The sequence below is a fragment of the Mobula hypostoma genome, chromosome 14 (genome assembly GCF_963921235.1).
Source record: "Mobula hypostoma chromosome 14, sMobHyp1.1, whole genome shotgun sequence".
Classification (NCBI taxonomy): domain Eukaryota; kingdom Metazoa; phylum Chordata; class Chondrichthyes; order Myliobatiformes; family Myliobatidae; genus Mobula; species Mobula hypostoma.
In genome coordinates, this window is record NC_086110.1 from 79,380,204 (window position 1) to 79,403,783 (window position 23,580).

The 23,580-nt window shown below is 46.8% G+C and overlaps 2 protein-coding genes across 2 annotated transcripts in view; both read left to right on the plus strand.

The window, feature by feature from the left end:
• Positions 1–6,493, plus strand: part of tango6 (transport and golgi organization 6 homolog (Drosophila)) — a 165,303-nt gene extending 158,810 nt beyond the window's left edge. The window contains exon 18 of the mRNA XM_063067293.1: positions 384–6,493. Within this exon, the coding sequence (XP_062923363.1) occupies positions 384–560 (177 nt within the window). The 3' untranslated portion in view covers positions 561–6,493. The remainder of the gene's footprint in view (positions 1–383) is intronic.
• Positions 6,494–10,974: 4,481 nt separating this feature from the next.
• Positions 10,975–23,580, plus strand: part of has3 (hyaluronan synthase 3) — a 48,020-nt gene continuing 35,414 nt past the window's right edge. Inside the window, exons 1-2 of the mRNA XM_063067334.1 lie at positions 10,975–11,080; positions 19,656–20,282. Of these exons, the coding sequence (XP_062923404.1) occupies positions 19,659–20,282 (624 nt within the window). The 5' untranslated portion in view covers positions 10,975–11,080; positions 19,656–19,658. The remainder of the gene's footprint in view (positions 11,081–19,655; positions 20,283–23,580) is intronic.

Here is a 23,580-nt window from a genome sequence, read left to right on the forward strand (position 1 = left end):
ACAGGAGACAGGAAGTTATATTGAAGTTGTGTAAGACATTCATGAGACCTAATTTGGAGTATTGGGTGCAGTTTTGGTTACCTGTCTACAGGAAAGATTTTCATATGTACAGTACATCAAAATATTAACACACACAGTGAAATTCATCATTTGTATCAATGACCAACACAGTCCAAGGATTTGCTTGCAACAGTCTGCAAGTGTTTCCATTTATCTGGGGCCAACATAGCATACCCACAAGTCACTAACCCTAACCTGAACATCTTTGGAATGTGGGAAGAAACCCATGCAGTCATCAGGGCAGAACATACAAACTCCATGCTACCCTTCTCTACTGTGCTGATGTGAAGCTGGTGTTGACATGTTGTTCTCCTCGTTCTCAGGTCCTGGGTGACGTCTTGCGTGACCTCTACCGCCTGCTGAAGTTTTCAGTGCAGAGGGACGTGGATGAGGTGGTACGACTGCACGCACAGTTGGCACTGGAAGAATTGGACCTTGTTGTCAGAAGGGCTCTGTTTCCAGAGGAGAAACTTGAGAAAGAAATCACCGTCCTTCCCTAAGCAAAGATTCCAGAATGCTGTTGTCAGCTGACTTGCACCATTCCTGGTGCAGAGACTGTGACGCAGCTGCTGTCTTTAACCTGTTACTCATGACTGATTCTGCCTGGCGTGGCAAAAGGTTACCCCTTTGGCTGCAACAGATTTCACAGTCCCCACACTGTCGAGACTCACCGGCTTACCCCCATCCCCTCTCAGCAGGTTCACTGCAAAGGTTCCTTGGGATGAGTGTGTGTGGGAATGTCAGTTCAGTGCCAGCAGGGCTGCAGGGACCAGTGCTGGGGGTGGGGAGTTGGATGCCTGTGATTATACTGTGGGGAAGGGTAGGGGCTGCAGAATCACAGGGACTGGAGTTGATCAGAGGTTACAGTGGTCTGGTGATCAGCAGAGATGAGATCGTGCTTGTCGTAGGCAGCCGCACACTCAGTGAAGCCCTGGCATTTGTCTGCAGAGCATGACTGGTCCTCCCTCTCCATTTACCAGTCCCTGTCCGTCCCCATTACACCACTGGGGGCATGTTACGTTCTTGCTAGCACTCTGTCCCTTCACTGAGTTTACAGGAGCTTTGCAGGACACTGACCCCTCACTGTTGAACTTGTGGCCTTTCTAACCTGGAGTGATTGCCCATAAACACTGATCAGTCTTTTCCTCCTCGTGAGGGAGGTCCGAGGAGGAAGCATGTCCTGCTGGAGGTGGAAACTCAGCTGATGACCCACAGCTGGTCGGGTTTTGTACGGCTTCTGGTTACGGGGAGCAGTGTGATATGTGTACCCTTGGCAGCACTTTCTGGCATACAGGTGATCACAGGCTGCTGAGAACTGCACTGCAGTCCCGTCCTCCCACAGCAGACGAAGACTTCTCCACTGTGTTAAAGACAGTGAAATGTAGATCAGAGACAGAAGAGATTCTGCAGACGCTGGAACTCCACAGCACCCATACAAAATGCTGGGGGAGCTCAGTACTTCAGACAACATCTATGGAAAGGAATAGATGGTCATTCTGGCCGAGATCCTCCATCAGGACCTGAATCATTGGCTGTCTATTTCTTTCCATAATTGCTGTCTGACCTGCTGAGTTATTCCAACATTTTGTGTGTAATGTAGATCTGAACTGTGTCAGTGGATGGTGGAAGCAGAGTGGGCTTACACAATGTGGTGTAGTGGATTAGTTTGGAGGCTGGGACTAACGACATGGAGAGAGTATATGATGCTCCACTTGCAAATATTCTGCTGGTTAAACAAATCTAAAAGACAAATAGTGCTGGAGTGATGCAACACAGAGACGGGCCCTTTTCCCATCTGGACCAGTTCCACTCCCACTTGCCCACATTAAATCTGTGTCTATTTAGGCCCTGTTGTTTCAGTATGGATATCTGAGCAGTAGCTGCAGATATCAACCAACATCGCTGCCTTTTACAATAATGTGTTTATTGGGATCTGGGTGGGAGCGGCCAGGCTAGCCTCATTCAGCTACAGTTCCAATAGTGCCAGTTCCAGGGATTAGAGCCAGTGATGACAGAGTGGATCAGACTGTGTGTGATTTGCAGGGAAACATACAGGTGGCGATGTGCCTCTGGATCATAAAGACTTTTTCTTTCTTGTGGATGAGGAAGGTTGCTGGTGGCTGCAGTCACAGTGGTCAAGGTGAGTAATGTGTGTATGTTGTAGATACTTCACTCTGCTGTCAATCAGGGAGACAAAACCAGTGGGACTGTTGTGAGATCTCCTCTTTCTCACAGAGACTCCGCTGCAGGGAGCCACCCCACAGTAGGGTGAAAAGGGTATCAGAACAAAAATTTCAATCTGCCACATCATCCAACAGCAGTTGAGGTACCGGGTCTGGATGTGGCAAAAGCCCATTCCAATCCCTCCTGACAAGGGGGCTGATATCAAACCTGAGAATAATGGCCCCATTGACAGGCCTAACTCTGCCAGGCAGGAAACATGCAAAAGCCACTTTGCCCTCACCACACAATCTGTGATAGGAATGACCTGTACATTGTGCTGTCTTCAAGATTGTTTAATGTCATTTCCAGTGCATAAGTGTAAATGAGAATGAAATGATTGTTTTCCCGGATCCGATGCAACACCAAGAAACACAATAAGATAAAGAACGCAATAATATAAATACATCAGATAGCTTACATACAGAGATTGATTGTATGTCCGTAAAGTGACACTAGGCACAGGAGTGTCTCTACAGAGGTGACTGACAGGAAATGATAAAGTAGTGGTGGTTGGGGTGGGGAGGGGTGGATTAGTGACTGGAGAAAGTAACTGGTTTTGAGTCTGGTGGTCTGCTTTCGAAACAAGGACAGCCTCCATGCTGGCATTGAGCATTATCACAGCATTGTGGATCTGGGGACCCACCACATAACGAGCAATGGAATGCTGCAGCTGTTGGGTTTAAATCCAAGGCTGGTGGATTACCAAAGGCATTTAGATCTGCATGTAGTTGTGTCTTTACACAAAGTGTGGAGCATTGCTGTTTCTCTGTTTGTCTCTTTTTTCGAGGCCAAGTTGTTAGCTGAAAACAGCATGGATGGAAAGCGTACAAGGGAGCCAGTTGGACCTCTCACATTAGGGTTAATCCAGTGCACCACTGGCCAACTTAGGTACACATGGACCCATACGTAATGTAAATATCTAATCAGGCAATTACATGGCAGCAACCCAATGCATAAAATCATGCAGACATGGTCAACAGGTTTAATTGTTCGGAATGGTAAGAAATGTGATCTACGAGGGGTGATTAATAAGTTTGTGGCCTAAGGTAGAAGGAGTTAATTTTAGAAAACCTGGCACATTTATTTTTCAACATAGTCCCCTCCTACATGCACACACTTAGTCCAGCGGTCGTGGAGCATACAGGTCCCTTCTTTGTAGAGTTGGCCCTCAGCAGGGGTGATTCATAAGTTCGTGGCCTAAGGTAGAAGGAGATGAGTTATTAACTTCTACTTTCTGCATTATCACTCAGAGTTGAACTGCACGTGCATGTAACGAGAATGGCTTGGACTTCCAGGTGGTCCACAGCAGGGGTGATTGATAGGTTTGTGGCCTAAGGTAGAAAGAGATGAGTTATACAGCTCTCGTTACATGCACATGCAGTTCAACTCTTTGAGTGATAATGCAGAAAGTTTGCAGTGAATAACTGATCGTCTACTTTAGGCCATGAACTTATCAATCACCCTGCTGTGGACCACTTTCTGAAGGTCCAAGATGCTGACTTTTACAAAGAAGGGATCCGTGACCGCTGGACTAAGTGTGTAAATGTAGGAAAAAACAAATGTGCTAGGTTTTCTACAATTGACCCCTTCTACCTTAGGCCACGAACTTATCAATCAGCCCTCGTAAGTGAGTTTGACTGTGAAATGATTGCTGGTGCCAGACAAGAGTGGTTCGAATATCGCAGAAACTGCTGATCACCTCAGATTTTCACGCATTAGTTTACAGAGAATAGAGCAAAAAATCCAGTGAGTGGTATTATGTGGGAGAAAATGTCTCATTAATGAGTGGTCAGAGGGGAATGGCTAGACTTGTTCAAGCTGATAGAGTTACCACGCATTACAACAGTATGCCAGAGGGAATCTCAACACACAGCTCATCGAACCTTGAAGTGAATGGGCTACAGCAGTAGAAGAACTTGAAGCAGTAGTCACTTTATAACAAATAACAATAACATAGAAAACCTACAGCACAATACAGGCCCTTGTGCTCACAAAGTTGTTTCAAACATGTCCCTACCTTAGAAATTACTAGGCTTACCCATAGCCCTCTATTTTTCTAAGCTCCATGTACCTATCCAAAAGTCTCTTAAAAGACCCCATCGTATCCGCCTCCACCACTGTTGCCAGCAGCCCATTCCACGCACTCACCACTCTGAGTAAAAAACTTACCCCTGACATCTCTGTACATACTCCCAAGCACCTTAAATCTGTGTCCTCTTGTGGCAGCCATTTCAGCCCTGGGCAAAAGGCTCTGACTATCCACATGATCAATGCCTCTATCAGGTCACCTCTCATCCTCTGTCGATCCAAGGAGAAAAGGCCGAGTTCATTCAACCAGTTTTTATAAGGCACGCTCCCCAATCCAGGCAACATCCTTGTAAATCTCCTCTGCACCCTTTCTATGGTTTCCACATCCTTCCTGTAGTGAGGTGACCAGAACTGAGCACAGTACTCCAAGTGGGGTCTGACCACGGTCCTATATAGCTGCAACATTACCTCTCGGCTCCTAAATTCAATTCCATGATTGATGAAGGCCAATGAGCCGTATGCTTTCTTAACCACAGAGTCAACCTGCACAGCAGCTTTGAGTGTCCTATGGATTCGGACCCCAAGACCCCTCTGATCTTCCACACTGCCAAGAATCTTGCCATTAATACTATATTCTGCCATCATATTTGACCTACCAAAATGAACCTTTTCACACTTATCTGGGTTGAACTCCATCTGCCACTTCCCAGCCCAGTTTTACATCTTATCAATGTCCTGCTGTAACCTCTGACATCCCTCCACACTATCCACAACACCCCAACCTAATGTATGTATCGAGCACTGTTCATACAAACGACGATGTACTTCGACGTGCTACATCGGGATAAAGTGCAAACGAAAATAAAAGAATGATGTTAGTTAAAAGCAAGGTTAAATAAAAGGGGTTTGAACTAGCGTTTAAAAGTAAGAAGAATCTGCATCCCTTATAGTTTCAAGTATTGAATTCCATAGTTTAAGAGCGTAATTCAAAAAAAAAATGAGCTGTAATTATCTTTTGAGGGAGATCGTTTAAATTTAAAATAGCGGCGGAAAAAGACATAAAGCTGGAGCAGGATTAAAAAACGAAAACGATTCTGAGATGTACTACGGTCGCAGAGCATTGAGAGCTTTAAAAACAAGTAAGAAATTTGCCTGCCAGTCCTACAGCCCCAACTCCAGGCGGTGCGAGACGCGTGGACAAGAGCGCCATTTACAGGTGCTGCTCTGACCTGTTGCTGGTTTATTCCAACGGAGCACTGTGCGCATGGTAATTTTTTTCAGACAAATTAGTGAACAGAAAAACTAACAAGAATTTCAATTAAAACTGAAATGCTAGAAAATAGAGATGCAACAATGGTCAGGTATGGATCAATAACAATAAAGGAAAAAAGTGAAACGTTCCCTGTTATCTACATTCAGTAATTGGTGAGACTGCGAGGCGGTAATGGGGTGAATCTTGGGGTTACCTTGTCCGGAGGGTGGGGGCACAGAGCAAACACTGTTGTTATCACAATTCTGTCCATTTTACATAATGTACCGAGGCACTGGGGCAGCACAATGGGATCAAGACTGCTGAAATAAAGCTTTGATTTAACAGTTTTAAAGGAAACCTCTCAGAGGATGAATGTCATTACGACTCCTTAGAGTAAAAGGTTAGATGTTTACTGGCAGAGATTAAAGGACAGGAAAGAGAACGGCCGTGGTTTATGGGGGTAATTTCAGAGTTTGTGCAATGGCTGTCCACAGAAAATGAAGTGTGTGTAGGGGCTGCATTCAAACGCTCCAGGAGGTTAGAAGTGCTAGCGAGTATGACGGATAAAGAGCAAGGGTTTAAACAGATTGTCCATCATGGATAAAGCCCTCCCAATCATTAAACTAATCTACATGAAACGCTGTCGAAGCAAAGCAGCATCCATTTGGAACCCCACCACCTCAACCATTAGGCTCTTAAACTAAAGGAGATAACTTCACTCAACTCAACACTGTGAACAGTTCCCACAACCAATGGACTTGCTTTCAAGGACTCTTCATCTTATGTGCTCGATATTTATCTATTACTATTGTTTCTTGTTGTATTGCACACTTTGTAGTCCTCTGCATTCCGATTGAACGCCCTATTAAGGCGGTCTTTCATTGGTTCTGCTATAGATATTACATAGAAACATAGAAAATAGGTGCAGGAGTAGGCCATTCGGCCCTTCGAGCCTGCACCGCCATTTATTATGATCATGGCTAATCATCCAACTCAGAACCCAGCCTTCCCTCCATACCCCGTGACCCCTGTAGCCACAAGGGCCATATCTAACTTCCTTTTAAACATAGCTAATGAACTGGCCTCAACAGTTTGCTGTGGCAGAGAATTCCACAGATTCACCACTCTCTGTGTGAAGAAGTTTTTCCTAACCTCGGTCCTAAAAGGCTTCCCCTCTATCCTCAAACTGTGACCCCTCGTTCTAGACCTCCCCAACATCGGGAACAATCTTCCCGCATCTAGCCTGTCCAATCCCTTTAGGATCTTATACGTTTCAATCAGATCCCCCCTCAATCTTCTAAATTCCAACGAGTACAAGCCCAGTTCATCCAGTCTTTCTTCATATGAAAGACCTGCCATCCCAGGAATCAATCTGGTGAACCTTCTTTGTACTCCCTCTATGGCAAGGATGTCTTTCCTCAGATTAGGGGACCAAAACTGCACACAATACTCCAGGTGTGGTCTCACCAAGGCCTTGTACAACTGCAGTAGTACCTCCCTGCTCCTGTACTCGAATCCTCTCGCTATAAATGCCAGCATACCGTTCGCCTTTTTCACCGCCTGCTGTACCTGCATGCCCACTTTCAATGACTGGTGTATAATGACACCCAGGTCTCGTTGCACCTCCCCTTTTCCTAATCGGCCACCATTCAGATAATAATCTGTTTTCCTATTTTTGCCACCAAAGTGGATAACTTCACATTTATCCACATTAAATTGCATCTGCCATGAGTTTGCCCACTCACCCAACCTATCCAAGTCACCCTGCATCCTCTTAGCATCCTCCTCACTGCTAACACTGCCACCCAGCTTCGTGTCATCCGCAAACTTGGAGATGCTGCATTTAATTCCCTCATCCAAGTCATTAATATATATTGTAAACAACTGGGGTCCCAGCACTGAGCCTTGCGGTACCCCACTAGTCACCGCCTGCCATTCTGAAAAGGTCCCGTTTATTCCCACTCTTTGCTTCCTGTCTGCTAACCAATTCTCCACCCACACCAATACCTTACCCCCAATACCATGTGCTTTAAGTTTGCACACTAATCTCCTGTGTGGGACCTTGTCAAAAGCCTTTTGAAAATCCAAATATACCACATCCACTGGTTCTCCCCTATCCACTCTACTAGTTACATCCTCAAAAAATTCTATGAGATTCGTCAGACATGATTTTCCTTTCACAAATCCATGCTGACTTTGTCCGATAGATTTGTTGAATAAGCCCACAAGAAAATGAATCTCAGCTGTGTATATAGTGTACTTTGCAAATAAAATTTATTTTAAACTTTGAAATAAGGATGTAATCAGTAAAGAACAGTGCCAACTGACAGAGTAGCAAGTACAACCAGCACCCGTTATAGGGCTGTGAGTGTGACTGATACCCAGTCTAAGTCTGTGAGTGAATTATACCCGGTGTAAGTCTGTGAGTGTGACTGACAGATGGTGTAGGGCAGTGGGTAAAATCCACAGCGAGTGTAGGCAGGATTTGATTTTAAAAAGTAAATGTAACTCGCGAGGTCGTTCAAGAAATTAGGATATGATTCATGTTGACCTTAAATCCCCACTGTTCTACTTGAAATTATTCTCACTTATTGAAGAATTACCTGTTTGCAGTCGCTAATGTGAAATTAATTGCTACCGTTCCAATTCTGGACTTTGATCGCTTTCCATATTTCCTTGAAATTTACAGTTGGGGTCACTTTCTCCAAAAACGTTCTTCCAATAATACATCAGCTACCGGCTAGGCTCCATTCACAAAGACTTGATCCAGTGCGACCTCTTCTCCTATACACCTATTATATTGGTTCTAAAATATCTGTGGCGAATTTTAAAAGTTCCAGCCCGTCAGCTGTCCCGCCCTCACACCAAGAGAACATACACGCTTATAAGGATAGGTTGAACAAGTTCGGGATTTTCTCTTCGTTGAGTGGCTAGCACATGGAATTTCCTGTCAGGGATGGTGGTAGAGATAGGTTTATTTAGGACATTTAAAAGATTCTTTGATAGAAAAATGGAGGCCTGTGTAGGAGGGAAGGGTTAGATTGATCTTAAAGTAGGTTAAAAGTTTGGCACAACATCATGAGCCGAAGGGCCTGTACTGTTCCATGGCGACAAGAGACTAGAATATGAAGCAGCAAGCAACTTGCCGTCGGAACTCAGTATGTCAGGCAGCGTGTATGGAGAGGAAATGGACAGTTGGCTTTTCAGGTGGAGGTACACCAGATATAGCCTGGACCGGCCAGGTCTGTTCCCGTAGGGGCGGAGTATAAAGGGGTAAGAGGGTAGGAGGGGGGATTGGAATGCACTGCCTCAGGAATGTAGAATCTCCACATTGCAAAGTGGGCCAGAGCTTGAACCACTAAAGGCAGAGTAGGCTCCGGTCTGAGTGGTGGCTATTGGGAGATAGGTACAGGATAATCGGCAGGGTCGTAGCGGGCCGAACGGACTGTTTCTGTGCCGCGGGATTCGTCATAGTAAAAGTGTTCCGAAGTGCTGCGTGGATGAAGTTGAGCGCCACTTGCCGTGTGGACGCTCCGCTCTCTCCTCACCCTCGGAGCCGGAGGCGATTCGCGTTGTGCAAAGCTCCAGAACCTGTTTCGCGCCGTTCGATGGGAAGATGTGGTGATCAAACCTGGGAATCCTTTCTCATCTCAGACCTGATGAACCCAGACAGGAACACACATCAAAGTTGCTGGTGAACGCAGCAGGCCAAGCAGCATCTATAGGAAGAGGCGCAGTCGACGTTTCAGGCCGAGAACTGTTCATTTCCATCCGCAGATGTTGCCTGACCTCCTCCTCATTTGGTATTTTATGTGTCGGTCCAGATTCCCGCAGCTGCCGTCCGTGTCTCCCTCCCTCCCGAGCAACCTCTTTCCCCACCCTCCATCCATCCCCCTCCTCCCGACACCCTGTCCTCTCCCCCTTTCCTCTCCTCCTCGTCCTCCTCCCATAAGACCATAAGACATAAAAGCAGAATAATGCCATTCAGCCCGTCGAGTCCTCTCCGCCATTCCGTCATGGCTGATCCCGGATCCCACTCAACCCCATATACCTGCCCTCTCACTATGTCAAGTCGCTTTTTATTGTCATTTCGACCATAAACTGCTGGACCAGTACACAGTAAAAATGAAACAACGTTCCTCCAGGACCATGGTGCTACATGAAACACAAAACCACACCAGACTAAGTGAGACAACAACAAGGCTAACACCAGACTACGTAAAACAACAAAAACTACACTAGACTACTGACCTACACAGGACTGCATAAAGTGCACAAAACAGTGCAGGGCAGGACAGTAAATAATAAACAGGACAATAGCCACAGTAGAGGACAAATTACAATATAATGATAAATGATGTAGATGTCAGTCTAGTCTCTGGGTACTGAGGAGTCTGATGACTTGGTGGAAGAAACTGTTGCACAGTCTGGTCGTGAGAGCCCGAATGCTTTGGTGCCTTTTGCCAGATGGCAGGAGGGAGAAGAGTTTGTATGTGGGGTGAGTGGGGTCCTTCACAATACTGTTTGCTTTGCGGATGCAGCTTGTGGTGTAAATATCTGTGATGGCGGGAAGAGAGAGCCCGATGATCTTCTCCGCTGACCTCACTATCCACTGCAGGGTCTTGCGATCTGAGATGGTGCAATTTCCGAACCAGGCAGTGATGCAGCCGCTCAGGATGCTCTCAATACAACCTCTGTAGAATGTGGTGAGGATGGGAGGGTGGGTGGGAGATGGACTTTTCACAACCTTCGCAGAAAGTTGAGACGCTGCTGGGCTTTCTTGGCTATGGAGCTGGTGTTGAGGGACCAGGTGAGATTCTCCGCCAGGTGAACACCAAGAAATTGGGTTCCCTATATCACTTAATGCCCCGACCAATCAGGAATCTATCAACTTCCGCCTGAAATTTTCCCACGGACCTGGCCTCCACCGCAGTCTGTGGCAGAGTATTCCACAGAATCACCACGCCTTGGCTACAAAAAAAAATCCTCCTTACTTCTGTTCTAAAAGGTCGACCCTCAATTTTGAGGCTGTGTCCTGTAGTTCTGGATACCCCCCACCACAGGAAACATCCTCTCAATTCCTGCCTCCCTCCTCTCAACGCCCATCCCGCTCCACTCTCACACTCGCTTTCCCGCCTCCCTCAAGAACACCGGCGGTTTACCCCGCTTGTGGGTTGGGTTTGGATGGAAGGGCGGCACGGGGGAGGATTCAATGATTTTCCGCCTTTACTTCAGGGAGACACGTTACAGCCCTTTGCATTCGGGGCCGCGGGAGAGTGAAGGTGAGACCGCTGGGCGAAGACGATGAAAGGTTAATCGTTCGCCTTTCGGCTCCACTGGGAATTCGGCGCTGCCTCCAAAGCGAACGGAGAGAACCCGGAGACAGGCAACCCCGGCCCCTCAATTGCAGCTAGACAAAGAGAGGCGACGGGGTGTCCCTTCACCTTTACACCCGCACCGGAGAGCCAGCTCAAGCAGCGGAGACAGCAGACAAGGAGCGACGCAAAAGAAGCAAAGGTGAGAAGATGACATAAAAATGATTTTACGCAGCGGATGTGTGAAATGAAGGGCGAGGAGCGGAGTCAGGTTCAGAGAGTCTGGAAGAACTCGTAGGGCAGAGGGAGGGGGCAAGTGGGATCCTCTTGTCGGGTACTAAACGAGCAATTGGCTCCCGTACAGTTACACAAAGACACAAAGCACCGATTACAAGAGCAAGGATGGAACACAACAGTAACAATACCGCAGGCAGCGCAGTCCCACACGGATACTGCAGTCACACAGAGGTTCCACACAGACCAGTACCACGAAACGTCCAGAGCGGCCAAACAATGCAGAGACGAGGCCACTGTAGAGACAGCAGGTACACGGGCAGTAATACTCGGAGTGACGACTGTGTAGAAAGAGCAGGTACACGAGGTATAATACTCAGAGTGATGACTGTGTAGAGACAGCAGGTATACAGGGTATAATACTCAGGGTGGTAACTGTGGAGAGCGGATACACAGGGTATAATAATCAGGATGGTAATTGTGGAGAGCAGATACACAGGGTATAATACTCAGGGTGGTAACTGTGGAGAGCAGATACACAGGGTATAATACTCAGGGTGGTAACTGTGGAGAGCAGATACACAGGGTATAATATTCAGGGTAGTAACTGTAGAGAGAAAAGGTACACAGGGTGTCATACACAGGATAGTGACTGTAGAGAGAGCAGGTACATGGGACATAATACTCAGGGTAATGATTGTGTAGAGAGGGCAGGAACACAGGGTGTAATACTCAGGGTAGTAAAATTCAAAAATCTAAGGTGCAAATGGACTTGGGAGTCCTTGTGCAGGATTCCCTAAAGGTTAATTCCCCCAAAAATGAGGGGTGACCTAATTGAAACCTATCGAATGGTGAAAGGCCTTGATCTAGTGGATGTGGAGAGGATGTTTCCTAGGGTGTAATAGTCTAAGACAGAGAACACAGATTCAGAATAGAGTGGTGTCCTTTCAGAACAGTGATAAGGAGGAATTTCGTTAGCCAAAGAGTGGTGAACCTGTGAAATTCTTTGCCACAGACAGCTGTAGAGGCTAAGTGTTTATGTATATTTAAGGCAGAGGTTGATCGATTCTTGATTGGTCAGGACATGAAGGGATACAGAGAGAAGACAGGAGGTTGGGGCTGAGAGGAAAATTGATGAAATGGTGGAGCAAACTCATGTGCCAAATATCTTATGGTCTTATGTTCTTAATCATCTACCCTTTCATTTCTTCTACCGAAGTACATGACCATACACATCCTGACACTGTATTCCATTTGTCACTTATTTGCCCATTCTCTTAATCTGAAGTCCTTCTGTACCCACTGTGCTTCCTCATAACTACCTGCTCCTCCATCTAATTTCATATTAACTACAAACTTTGCAACAAAGCCATCAATTCCATCATCTAAATCATTGGCATATAACATAAAAAGGATCGGTCCCAACACTGACCCCTGTGTAACACCACTAGTCACTGGCAGCCAACCAGAAAAGGTTCCCTTTATTGCCTCCATGCTCTATCCATGCTCGAATCTTTCAAGTAATTCCATTGGCTCATAGCTTGTTAGGCAGCCTCATGTGTGGCACCTTGTGAAACACCTGAAAATCTAAACGCACAATATCCACAAATGGCATTATATCTGATGTCCCTTGAGGAAACCATGATAACTTTGGCCTAGTTTATCACGTGCCCCCATGCACCCCAAAACCACATAATTAACAATCAACTCCAACAACTTCCTAACCAATAAGGTCAGACAAACTGGCCTGTAATTTCCTTTCTGCTGCCTCTCTCCCTGCAATTAGCTGCCTTTATTGTTGCTCGAGTTGATACTGGAGGGCCATTCAATGTGCTCTGCCCTCCCTGTGTTGTGCACCTTCACATTATGCAGTTACTTATGAGACAGATGGAAATGGCTGGATTAATTTGCAGGGATTATCCACTTGAGAAGGAAGAAATGACAGGGTGGTCTGATGCCCTCTGGGTCAACGATGTGATGCCTCCCTCCCAGCACAACTCAGGTACTTGGCTAGTTTGAAAGTTTCACCTTCCTCAGCTGTGGAAAGGCGTCACAAGCACCTGTCTCGTGTGCTGACCATTACTTCACTAACATCGTGGACAAAATATTGACCAGAGAATAACAGGGCATTCTGACCACCTTTAATGTTAATACTGTACACTCAGGATTGTCACCTGACTTGCTGCATCTGAGGTGGGCCTTCCAGGAGTGTGAGAAATGTCAGGTCGGGAATGAAGGGACAATTGAGGACTCTTTAGGCAAGGGTGCTCTTACTGGGAAAATCAGTAAATGTTGTTTGTGCTTTGTAACTTGAATCTATTGAAGACCAATCTTAGTGAAGTTTCTTATTTACTATGAGGTGATTTTCCCTATTTTCTGGTCACCATTGTGTTGCTAGTAGGTGTTATCACTTCCACTTTGTATCAGCTCCAGTGAGCAACCTCATTGTACCATTCTGTAGCTGTGTACGAGATTGCAGAAGTGGATTTAATAACCAAGACCAGATCAACAACATTGGACAGATACATGCTTTGAATATAGAATATAGAATAGAACAGCACAGTACAGGCCCTTCAGCCCAAAATGTTGTGCTGACCCTCAAACCCTGCCTCCCACATAACTCCCCACCTTCAATTCCTCCATATACCTATCTAGTAGTCTCTTAAACTTCACAAGTGTATCTGCCTCCACCACATTCCACATACAAACCACTCTCTGAGTAAAAACCCTTCCTCTAATATCCCCCTTGAATGTCCCATCCCTTGCTTAAAACCATGTCCTCTTGTATTGAGTGCCCTGGGGATGAGGCGCTGGCTATCCACTCTATCTATTCCTCTTATTATCTTGTACACCTCTATCATGTCTCCTCTCATCCTCCTTCTCTCCAAAGAGTAAAGCCCTAGCTCCCTTAATCTCTGATCATAATGCATACTCTCTAAATCAGGCAGCATCCAGGTAAATCTCCTTTGTACCCTTTCCAATGCTTCCACATCCTTCCTATAGTGAGGCAACCAGAACTGGACACAGTACTCCAAGTGTGATCTAATCCGAGTTTTATAGAGCTGCATCATTACCTTGCAACTCTTAAAATCTATTCCATGACTTATGAAAGCTAACACCCCATAAGCTTTCTTAACTTCCCTATCTACCTGTGAGGCAACTTTCAGGGATCTGTGGACATGTACCCCCAGATCCCTCTGCTTCTCCACATTACCAAGTATCCTGACATTTAATTTGTACTCTGCCTTAGAGTTTGTCCTTCCAAAGTGTACCACCTCACACTTCTCCGGGTTGAACTCCATCTGCCACTTCTCAGCCCAATTCTGCATCCTATCGATGTCTCTCTGCAATCTTTGACAATCCCCTACACTATCTACAACACCACCAACCTTTGTGTCATCTGCAAACTTGCTAACCCACCCTTCTACCCCCACATCCAGGTCATTAATAAAAATCACGAAAAGTAGAGGTCCCACAACCGATCCTTGTGGGACACCACTAGTTACAATCCTCCAATCTGAATGTACTCCCTCTACCACGACCCTCTGCTTTCTGCAGGCAAGCCAATTCTGAATCCACCTGGCCAAACTTCCCTGGATCCCATGCCTTCTAACTTTCTGAATAAGCCTACTGTGTGGAACCTTATCAAATGCCTTACTAAAATCCATATAGATCACATCCACTGCACTACCCTCATCTATATGCCTGGTCACCTCCTCAAAGAACTCTATCAGGCTTGTTAGACACGATCTGCCCTTCACAAAGCCATGCTGACTGTCCCTGATCAGACCATGATTCTCTAAATGCCCATAGATCTTATCTCTAAGAATCTTTTCCTACAGCTTTCCCACCACAGACGTAAGGCTCACTGGTCTATAATTACCCGGACTATCCCTACTACCTTTTTTGAACAAAGGAACAACATTTGCCTCCCTCCAATCCTCCAGTACCATTCCCGTGGACAACGAGGACATAAAGATCCTAGCCAGAGGCTCAGCAATCTCTTCCCTTGCCTCATGGAGCAGCCTGGGGAATATTCCATCAGGCCCCAGGGACTTATCCGTCCTAATGTATTTTAACAACTCCAACACCTCCTGTCCCTTATTATCAACATGCTCCAGAACATCAACCTCACTCATATTGTCCTCACCGTCATCAAGTTCCCTCTCATTGGTGAATACCGAAGAGAAATATTCATTGAGGACCTCGCTCACTTCCACAGCCTCCAGGCACATCTTTCCACCTTTATCTCTAATCGGTCCTACCTTCACTCCTGTCATCCTTTTGTTCTTCACATAATTGAAGAATGCCTTGGGTTTTTCCTTTACCCTACTCGCCAAGGCCTTCTCATGCCCCCTTCTTGCTCTTCTCTGCCCCTTCTAAAGCTCCTTTCTTGCTTCCCTATATTCCTCAATAGACCCATCTGATCCTTGCTTCCTAAACCTCATGTATGCTGCCTTCTTCCACCTGACTAGATTCTCCACCTCACTTGTCACCCATGGTTCCTTCACCCTACCATTCTTTATCTTCCTCACGGGAACAAATTTATCCCTAACATCCTGCAAGAGATCCCTAAACATTGACCACATGTCCATAGTACATTTCCCTGCAAAAACATCAACCCAATTCACACCCGCAAGTTCTAGCCTTATAGCCTCATAATTTGCCCTTCCCCAATTAAAAATTTTCCTGCCCTTTCTGATTCTATCCTTTTCCATAATAATGCTAAAGGCCAGGGAGCGGTGGTCACTGTCCCCCAGACGCTCACCCACTGAGAGATCTGTGACCTGACCCGGTTCATTACCTAGTACTGGTTGGTTGTTCATCCATCATTGACATCGATGAGGACCTCGACACCATTATGATAGTGTCGAGACTAGCGCGTGATTTGGATTTAAGTGAGGGAGAGTTGCGCAGCGACAGCCTCACTCTCTCTTCCCAATTCCCATCTGGGTCCAGTGGCAAGACAGAGTCTAGACGGCTGGAGATGGGACTAGGTGCAGTGGATAACCAGGACGTCTTCTGTGTCTTGTCCTGCTCTACACGTTCCACGACGCTTGCAGAGACCGCCTTCTTGACCGTTGGACCTTCCATTGGTCTCGTCCGCTCAATCCGCCGGAGTCTGTCTTCACATGCTGGGATAGACAACTCCCTATCTCACCGAGGGTTTGAGACCCGTCGGCTACCCTCACCTGGTTTAGCCGGCTTGTCGAAGCCATTGCCCGGGGTGTGGCCGCTGTCGCATGCAAACAGCTTTGGGGAGCCACAGGTGAGAGCCTAGTACCTAGTACTAGATCTAGTATGGCATCCCCCCTAGTCGACCTGTCCACATACTGTGACAGGAATCCATCCTCCCAATCTGCTCCTCTGTATCTCTGCTGCTACCAGGGGGCCTATAGAATACTCCCAATAGAGTAACTGCTCCCTTCCTGTTCCTAACTTCTACCCATACTGACTCAAAAGAGGATCCTGCTACATTACCCACCCTTTCTGTAGCTGTAATAGTATCCCTGACCAGTAATGCCACCCCTCCTCCCCTTTCCCCCCCTCTCTATCCCTTTTAAAGCACTGAAATCCAGGAATATTGAGAATCCATTCCTGCCCTCGTGTCAGCCAATTCTCTGTAATGGCCGCTACGTCATAATTCCATGTATGTATCCAAGCTCTCAGTTCATCACCTTTGTTCCTGATGCTTCTTGCATTGAAGTACACACACTTTAGCCCTTCTACCTCACTACCTTTACACCGTTTACTCTGCTTCTCTTTCCTCAAAGCCTCTCTATATGTTAGATCTGGCTTTACTCCATGCACTTCTTCCACTGCTCTATTGCTCTGGGTCCCATTCCCCTCGCAAATTAGTTTAAACCCTCCCGAACCATGCTAGCAAACCTACTGGCTCGAGTTCAGGTGCAACCCATCCAATCTGTACAGGTCCCACCTTCCCCAGAAGAGATCCCAATGATCTAGAAATCTAAAACCCTGCTCCCTGCACCAACTCCTCAGCCACACATTCAATTGCCATCTCCTCCAATTCTTACCATCACTGTCACATAGCACTGGCAGCAATCCTGAGAACGCCACCTTTGAGGTCCTGTTCTTCGGCCTTCTGCCTAGTTCCCGAAACTCACACTTCAGGACCTCATTCCTCTTCCTGCCTATGTAGTTGGTCCCAACATGTATTACGACTTCTGTTTGCTTTCCCTCTCATGTCGTGCACCCGATCAGAGACATCCCGGACCCTGGCACCCAGGAGGCAACAAACTATGCGGGTGTCCTTCTCACGTCCACAAAATCTCCTGTCTGCTCCCCTGACTATAGAGTCTCCAATGACGACAGCTCTCCTCTTCTCCGTCCCACCCTTCTGCACCACAGGGTCAGACTCAGTGCCGAAGGCCCTGCCACCGTGGCTCACACTTGTTTGGTCGTCCCCGCCAACAGTATCCAGGGCGGTAAACTTATTATTCAGGGGAATGGCTACAGGGGTGCTCTGCACCACCTGTCTGCTCACCTTCGCTTTCCCCCCTCTGACTGTCACCCAACGACCTGCTTCCGACAGCCTAGGTGTGACTACCTCCCTGTAGCTCTCATCTATGACTGCCTCATTCTCCCTTATGAGTCAAAGGTCATCCAGCTGCTGCTCCAGATTCCTTACACGGTCTTCCAGATCGCCCAGCCGCATGCACTTCTGGCAGATGTGACTCTGCGGGAGAGGGGAGTTCCCCCAAGACTGCCACATCTCACATGAGAGGCACATCGCCATCTCAGGAGGCATTGTAAAAACTAACTGGGAGCAAGTTCGTCCTCCGCCTCTTCTCATCGAAGCCTCTCAAGTCAAAGCTTCAAAGCTCCACTCCTTCACTGGCCCACTCACGCACTGGCCGCTCCGCTTGAGCTACCCCTCTATTTATTTGTTTGAGCTTTTCAAACTGCTTGGTCACCTGACCTCGATGGCCCAATCAGCTGCTTTCTGCTGAGTCTGAGCTATTCAAATCTCGATTGTCTAATCAACAGCTTTCTGCTTTGGAGCTGGGGTTCCCAACATTTTTTATGCCATGGACCAATCTCATTAAGCAAGGGGTCCATGGACTCCTGCTTGGGAACTCCCTGGTGTAGAGGGATATGGTCAAACATACAAAAATGGGACGAACTTATAAGGGAACTTGGTCAGCATGGACCATTTGAGCCAAAGGGTTTGTTTCATAGAAACATAGAAAGCCCACAGCACAACACAGGCCCTTCGGCCCGCAAAGCTGTCCTAAACATGTCCTTACTTTAGAAACTACCTAGGCTTACCCATAGCCCATTTTTCTGAGCTCCATGTACCTGTCCAGGAGTCTCTTAAAAGACCCTATCGTATCTGCCTCCAGCACCGTCACCGGCAGCCCATTCCACACACTCACCACTCTCTGAGTAAAAAACTTACCCCTGACATCTCCTCTGTACCTACTCCCCAGCACCTTAAAACTATGCCCTCTTGTGCTAGCCATTTCAGCCCTGGGAAAAGCCTCTGACTATCCACATGATCATTGCCTCTCATCATCTTATACACCTCTATCAGGTCACCTCTCATCCTCCTTCGCTCCAAGGAGAAAAGGCCGAGTTCACTCAACCTGTTTACATAAGGCATGCTCCCCCACACTGTACAACTCTATGATGTGCGTTTGGCCCACAGGAGTGTTCCTGAGCTGCCACTTTCCACTACAGTCTCTATCCCACTACAGTCTCTATCCCACTACGGTCCCTATCCCACTACAGTCTCTATCCCACTACGGTCCCTATCCCACTACAGTCTCTATCCCACTACAGTCCCTATCCCACTACGGTCCCTATCCCACTACGGTCCCTATCCCACTACGGTCTCTATCCCACTACGGTCCCTATCTCACTATAGTCCCTATCCCACTACGGTCTCTATCCCACTATGGTCCCTATCCCACTATAGTCCCTATCCCACTACGGTCCCTATCCCACTATTGCTCTGTGACCTCCCACACTGTTACAGTGAGATCCAGCACAATCTTCATTACTCCTTGTGCGAGTACCAAGATCTTTGCCTGTCCTTTTAGTTTGTTTGTATTCACTGAGTACATTCCCCAGCACAATGTGATTTAACTGTCCACCCATTGTCACACTGTCATCAAATCCCAGTCAATCAGAGGAAGTCCCGTTGGCCCACCCATCGCCACGACTTCGTTCCCTGCTTTTCCTCCACAGATGCTGCCTGACCTGCTAATTGTTCTCCTTCCTTTGCTAAGTTTAATCTCCACCCAAACAGTCATCCCTCTGTGCTACCCAACTCCCTTTCCTCCCTGCCTGTCCTTCCTGAAACTCAAATACCCCTCGATAATAAATTGTCAGGTTTCACCTTGCCACCATGTCTTTGTCATCACTTCCTGCATTATCTCTTCACTGCATTCGGCTGGTCTCATGCCCCACCCCGCTGCCGTCCTCACCAGCGTGTGATCCTGAGATCACTACCCTGAGATCCACCTTTTGAAGTAATTTCCCAACTCCTTCAATTGTCCTTCTGCTTCCTGTTACAGAAAATGTCCAGAGAGCGAGTCTACTCTGCAGTCCGGATCACAGCCAGCACCTTGTTTGCTCTGTCCATTCTGGGCGCCATCACCTGTACCTATGTGAAAGGTTATCAGTTCGGCTACACGGAGCATTACCACCTGTCCTTTGGGCTCTATGGGGCCTTTCTCACTCTCCATCTCTTCATCCAAAGTTTCTTCGCCTTCCTGGAGCACCGAAGAGTCAGGAAAGAGAACCGACCTATCAAATTCACCAAGTCAGTGGCTCTCTGCATAGCGGCGTACCAGGAAGACCCTGACTACCTGAGAAAGTGCCTGGTGTCTGTGAAGCGCATCGCCTACCCCAACCTGAAGGTGGTGATGGTCATTGACGGAAACCAGGAGGAGGACATTTACATGCTGGAGATATTCAATGAGCTGATGGGTGCCGAGAATACCGCCTCCTATATCTGGCAGAGTAACTACCACCAGGAGGGGCCTGGAGAGACCACATTCACCCACAACGAGGGCAAGAGCAGGGTGCAGCAAATCGTCAGCCAGTCCACGTTCTCCTGCATTATGCAGATGTGGGGAGGGAAGCGGGAGGTGATGTACACAGCCTTTGCTGCCCTGGGAGACTCTGTGGATTACATACAGGTGGGTGAATGAGATGTTGTTAATGTGGATTACATACAGGTGGGTGACGGGCAGCACATGGGGAATGCTGGCATTCAAAGGTATGTGGCTGGTAACCCTAACCAGTATACAGCTCTCCCCGTGGGCAGCCACCCGTATACAGCTTGTTACAGAACCTGAAACAGCAGGGAATCAGGCCATTCGGCCCATTCTTTCTGTGCTGACCATCAGCCTGCACGTGGTCACCTTGGTTTGATGTCCCAAAATGCAATATCTCACATTTATCTGAATTGAAATCCATTTGCCAACCCTTAGCTGAGCTACCCAGCTGATCAAGGTCCCCTTGTAATTTTTCATGCTATCTTAAGATTCATTTTCTTACAGGCATTTGCCGGAAGTACAATTGATTAGGCCTAATTTGGAGAATTGTGTGCATTTTCGGTCACCTACTTGCAGGAAAGATGTCTATATGGTTGAAAGAGTGCAGGGAAAATTTACAAGGATGTTGCCCAGTTTGGAGGATCTGAGTTATCCAGAAAGATTGAATAGGTTAGGACTTTATTCTTTGGAGTGTAGAGAATTGAGGAGATTTGATAGAGGTGTACAAAATTATGAGGAGTATAGATGGGGTAAATGCAAGCAGGCTTTTTCATTGAGGTTGGGTGGGACTACAACCAGAGGTCATGGGTTAAGGGTGAAAGGTGAAAAGTTTAAGGGGAACATGGGAGGAAACATCTTTACTCAAAGGGTAGTGAGAGTATTTGGATGAGCTGCCAGCACAAGTGGTGCATGCAAGCTCGATTTCCACATTGAAGAGAAGTTTGGATAGTACATGGATGGTAGGGGTATGGAGGTCGATGGGAGTGGGCAGTTTAAATGGTTTGGATAGTACTCTTTTCAGTGGTGAGGAAGGCTATGCCCGTGATGGACTCAGCTTTATCACCACTTTCTGTAGTCTTTTCAGTTCTTTGATATTGGTGTTTCCATACCAGCCTGTGATGCAGCCAGTAAGGGTACTCTTCACTGTGAATCTATAGAAGTATCTCCTTTGAATGCTGCTCTTGTGGTTTGTGAGAAGGCAGGGAGACCTCCAGGGCCCCTATGACTTTATCTGCAGGAAGTGCATCCAGCTGCAGCTTCAACACTCTGCATTAAGGGGTTGGAGCTGGACCCGCACTAATTTTTATAGATGCACCGTAGAAAGCATTCTTCTAGGGTGCATCAGAACCTGGTATGGAAGTTGTCCTGTCCAAGACCGAAAGAAGCTGCAGAAGATCGTGAACACAGCGCAGCACATCACACAGACCAACCTTCCGTCCGTGGACTCACTCTATACTGCACACTGTCGGAGCAGTGCTGCCAGGATAATCAAGGACATGATCCACCCAGCCAACACACTTTTCGTCCCTCTTCCCTCTGGGAGAAGGCTCAGGAGCTTGAAGACTCGTACGGCCAGATTTGGGAACAGCTTCTTTCCAACTGTGATAAGACTGCTGAACGGATCCTGACCCAGATCTGGGCCGTACCCTCCAAATATCCGGACCTGCCTCTCAGTTTTTTTTTTCACTACCTTACTTTCCATTTTCTATTTTCTATTTATGATTTATAATTTAAATTTTTAATATTTACTATCGATTTGTACTCCAGGGAGTGCGAAGCACAGAATCAAATATTGCTGTGATGATTGTACGTTCTAGTATCAATTGTTTGGCGACAATAAAGTATGAAGTATAAATGGATGAACTCCAGATCATTCGGTAGGCGAGGTAGCACATATAGGGAGGTAGGATTCAGGAAACTTGGCATTGGTCAAGAGGGTGAATGGGATTAGACAGCCAGTGCAGAGTACCCCTGCGGCCAATCCCCTCCAACAACACTTTTGATATTGTAGTGATAGGGGATTCATTAGTTCAGTGAACAGAAAGGAAGCTCTGTGGACGAAAAGTATGTTGCCTCCTGGACGCCAGGGTCTGAGGCACCTTGGATCGAGTCCTCAGCATTCTTAAGTGGAAGGGTGAGTAGCCAGAGGTTGTGGTCCATGTAGGTACCAATGACATAGGCAGGAAAAGTGACGAGCTTCTGCAAAGGGAATTCAGGGAGTTAGGTGCTAAGTTAAAGGACAGGATCTCCAAGGTCGTCATCTCAGGATTGCTACCCATGCCACGTGCTAGTGAGGCCAGAATATGGAAGATCATACAGCTTAACACATGGCTAAGGAGTTGGAGTGAGAGAGAGGGCATAAGATTTTTGGATCATTGGGCTCTCTTCCAGGGAAGGTGGGACCTGTACAGAAGAGACAGTTTGGACCTGAACTGAAAGGGGACTAATTTCCTAGTGGGAAGGAACAGTGCTGCACAGGGTGTGTGTTTAAACTAGAGCTGCAGGGAGATGAGAACAAGAGTACCAGAACAGATATTGGAGTGGTGTGGAGACAGATGTTGTTCAGACCCCAGACAAAGTCAGGAACCAAAAAGTTGAGCAGGATGGGACTAATATTCTGAGTTGTGTATATTTCAATGTAAGAAGTATTGTAGGAAAGGCAGATGAGCTCAGGGCATGGACCAGCACCTGGAATTATAATATTGTAGGCGTCAGTGAAACTTGGTTGCAGGAGGGAAGGACTGGCAGCTGGGTTTTCTGGGGTTTCGTTGTTTTAGATGTGACAGAGCAGGAGGAATTAAACAGGTAAGGGTAACACTCACAACACACTGGAGGAAATCAGCAGGCCGGGCAGCATCTGTGGAAAAGATCGGTCGACGTTTTGGGCCGGAACCCTTCGTCAGGACAGGGGAAGGGTGGCATTGCTGGTCAGGGAAAGATCACAGCAGTGTGCAGTCAGGATAGACTGGAGAACTCAACTGGTGGAGCTTTATGGGTGGAACTGAGGGATAAGAAAGGTATGACCATGTTAATGGGGTTATATTATAGACCACCCAACAGTCTGTGGGATTTAGAGGAACAAATATGAAAATAGATCTTAGACTGTTGCAAGAAACAAAAGATTGTGATAGTTGATGAGCTTAACTTTGCACATATTGACTGGGACTCCATACTATAAAAGGACTAAAAGGTATAGAGTTTGTCAAATGTGTTCAGGAAAGTTTCCTTAATCAGTATATAAAAGTCCCAATGCAAAATTGTGCAATACTTGATCTGCTGTTAGGACAGAGCAGTTAATAGAAGTCTGTGTAGGGAAACACTTTGCATCTAGTGACCAGAATACAATTTGTTTCAAGGTAATTATGGAAAAAGATGGTATAGGTCTGCTCCTTGGGTTGAGATGTTAAATTGGAGAAAGGCCAATTTTGATGATATGAGA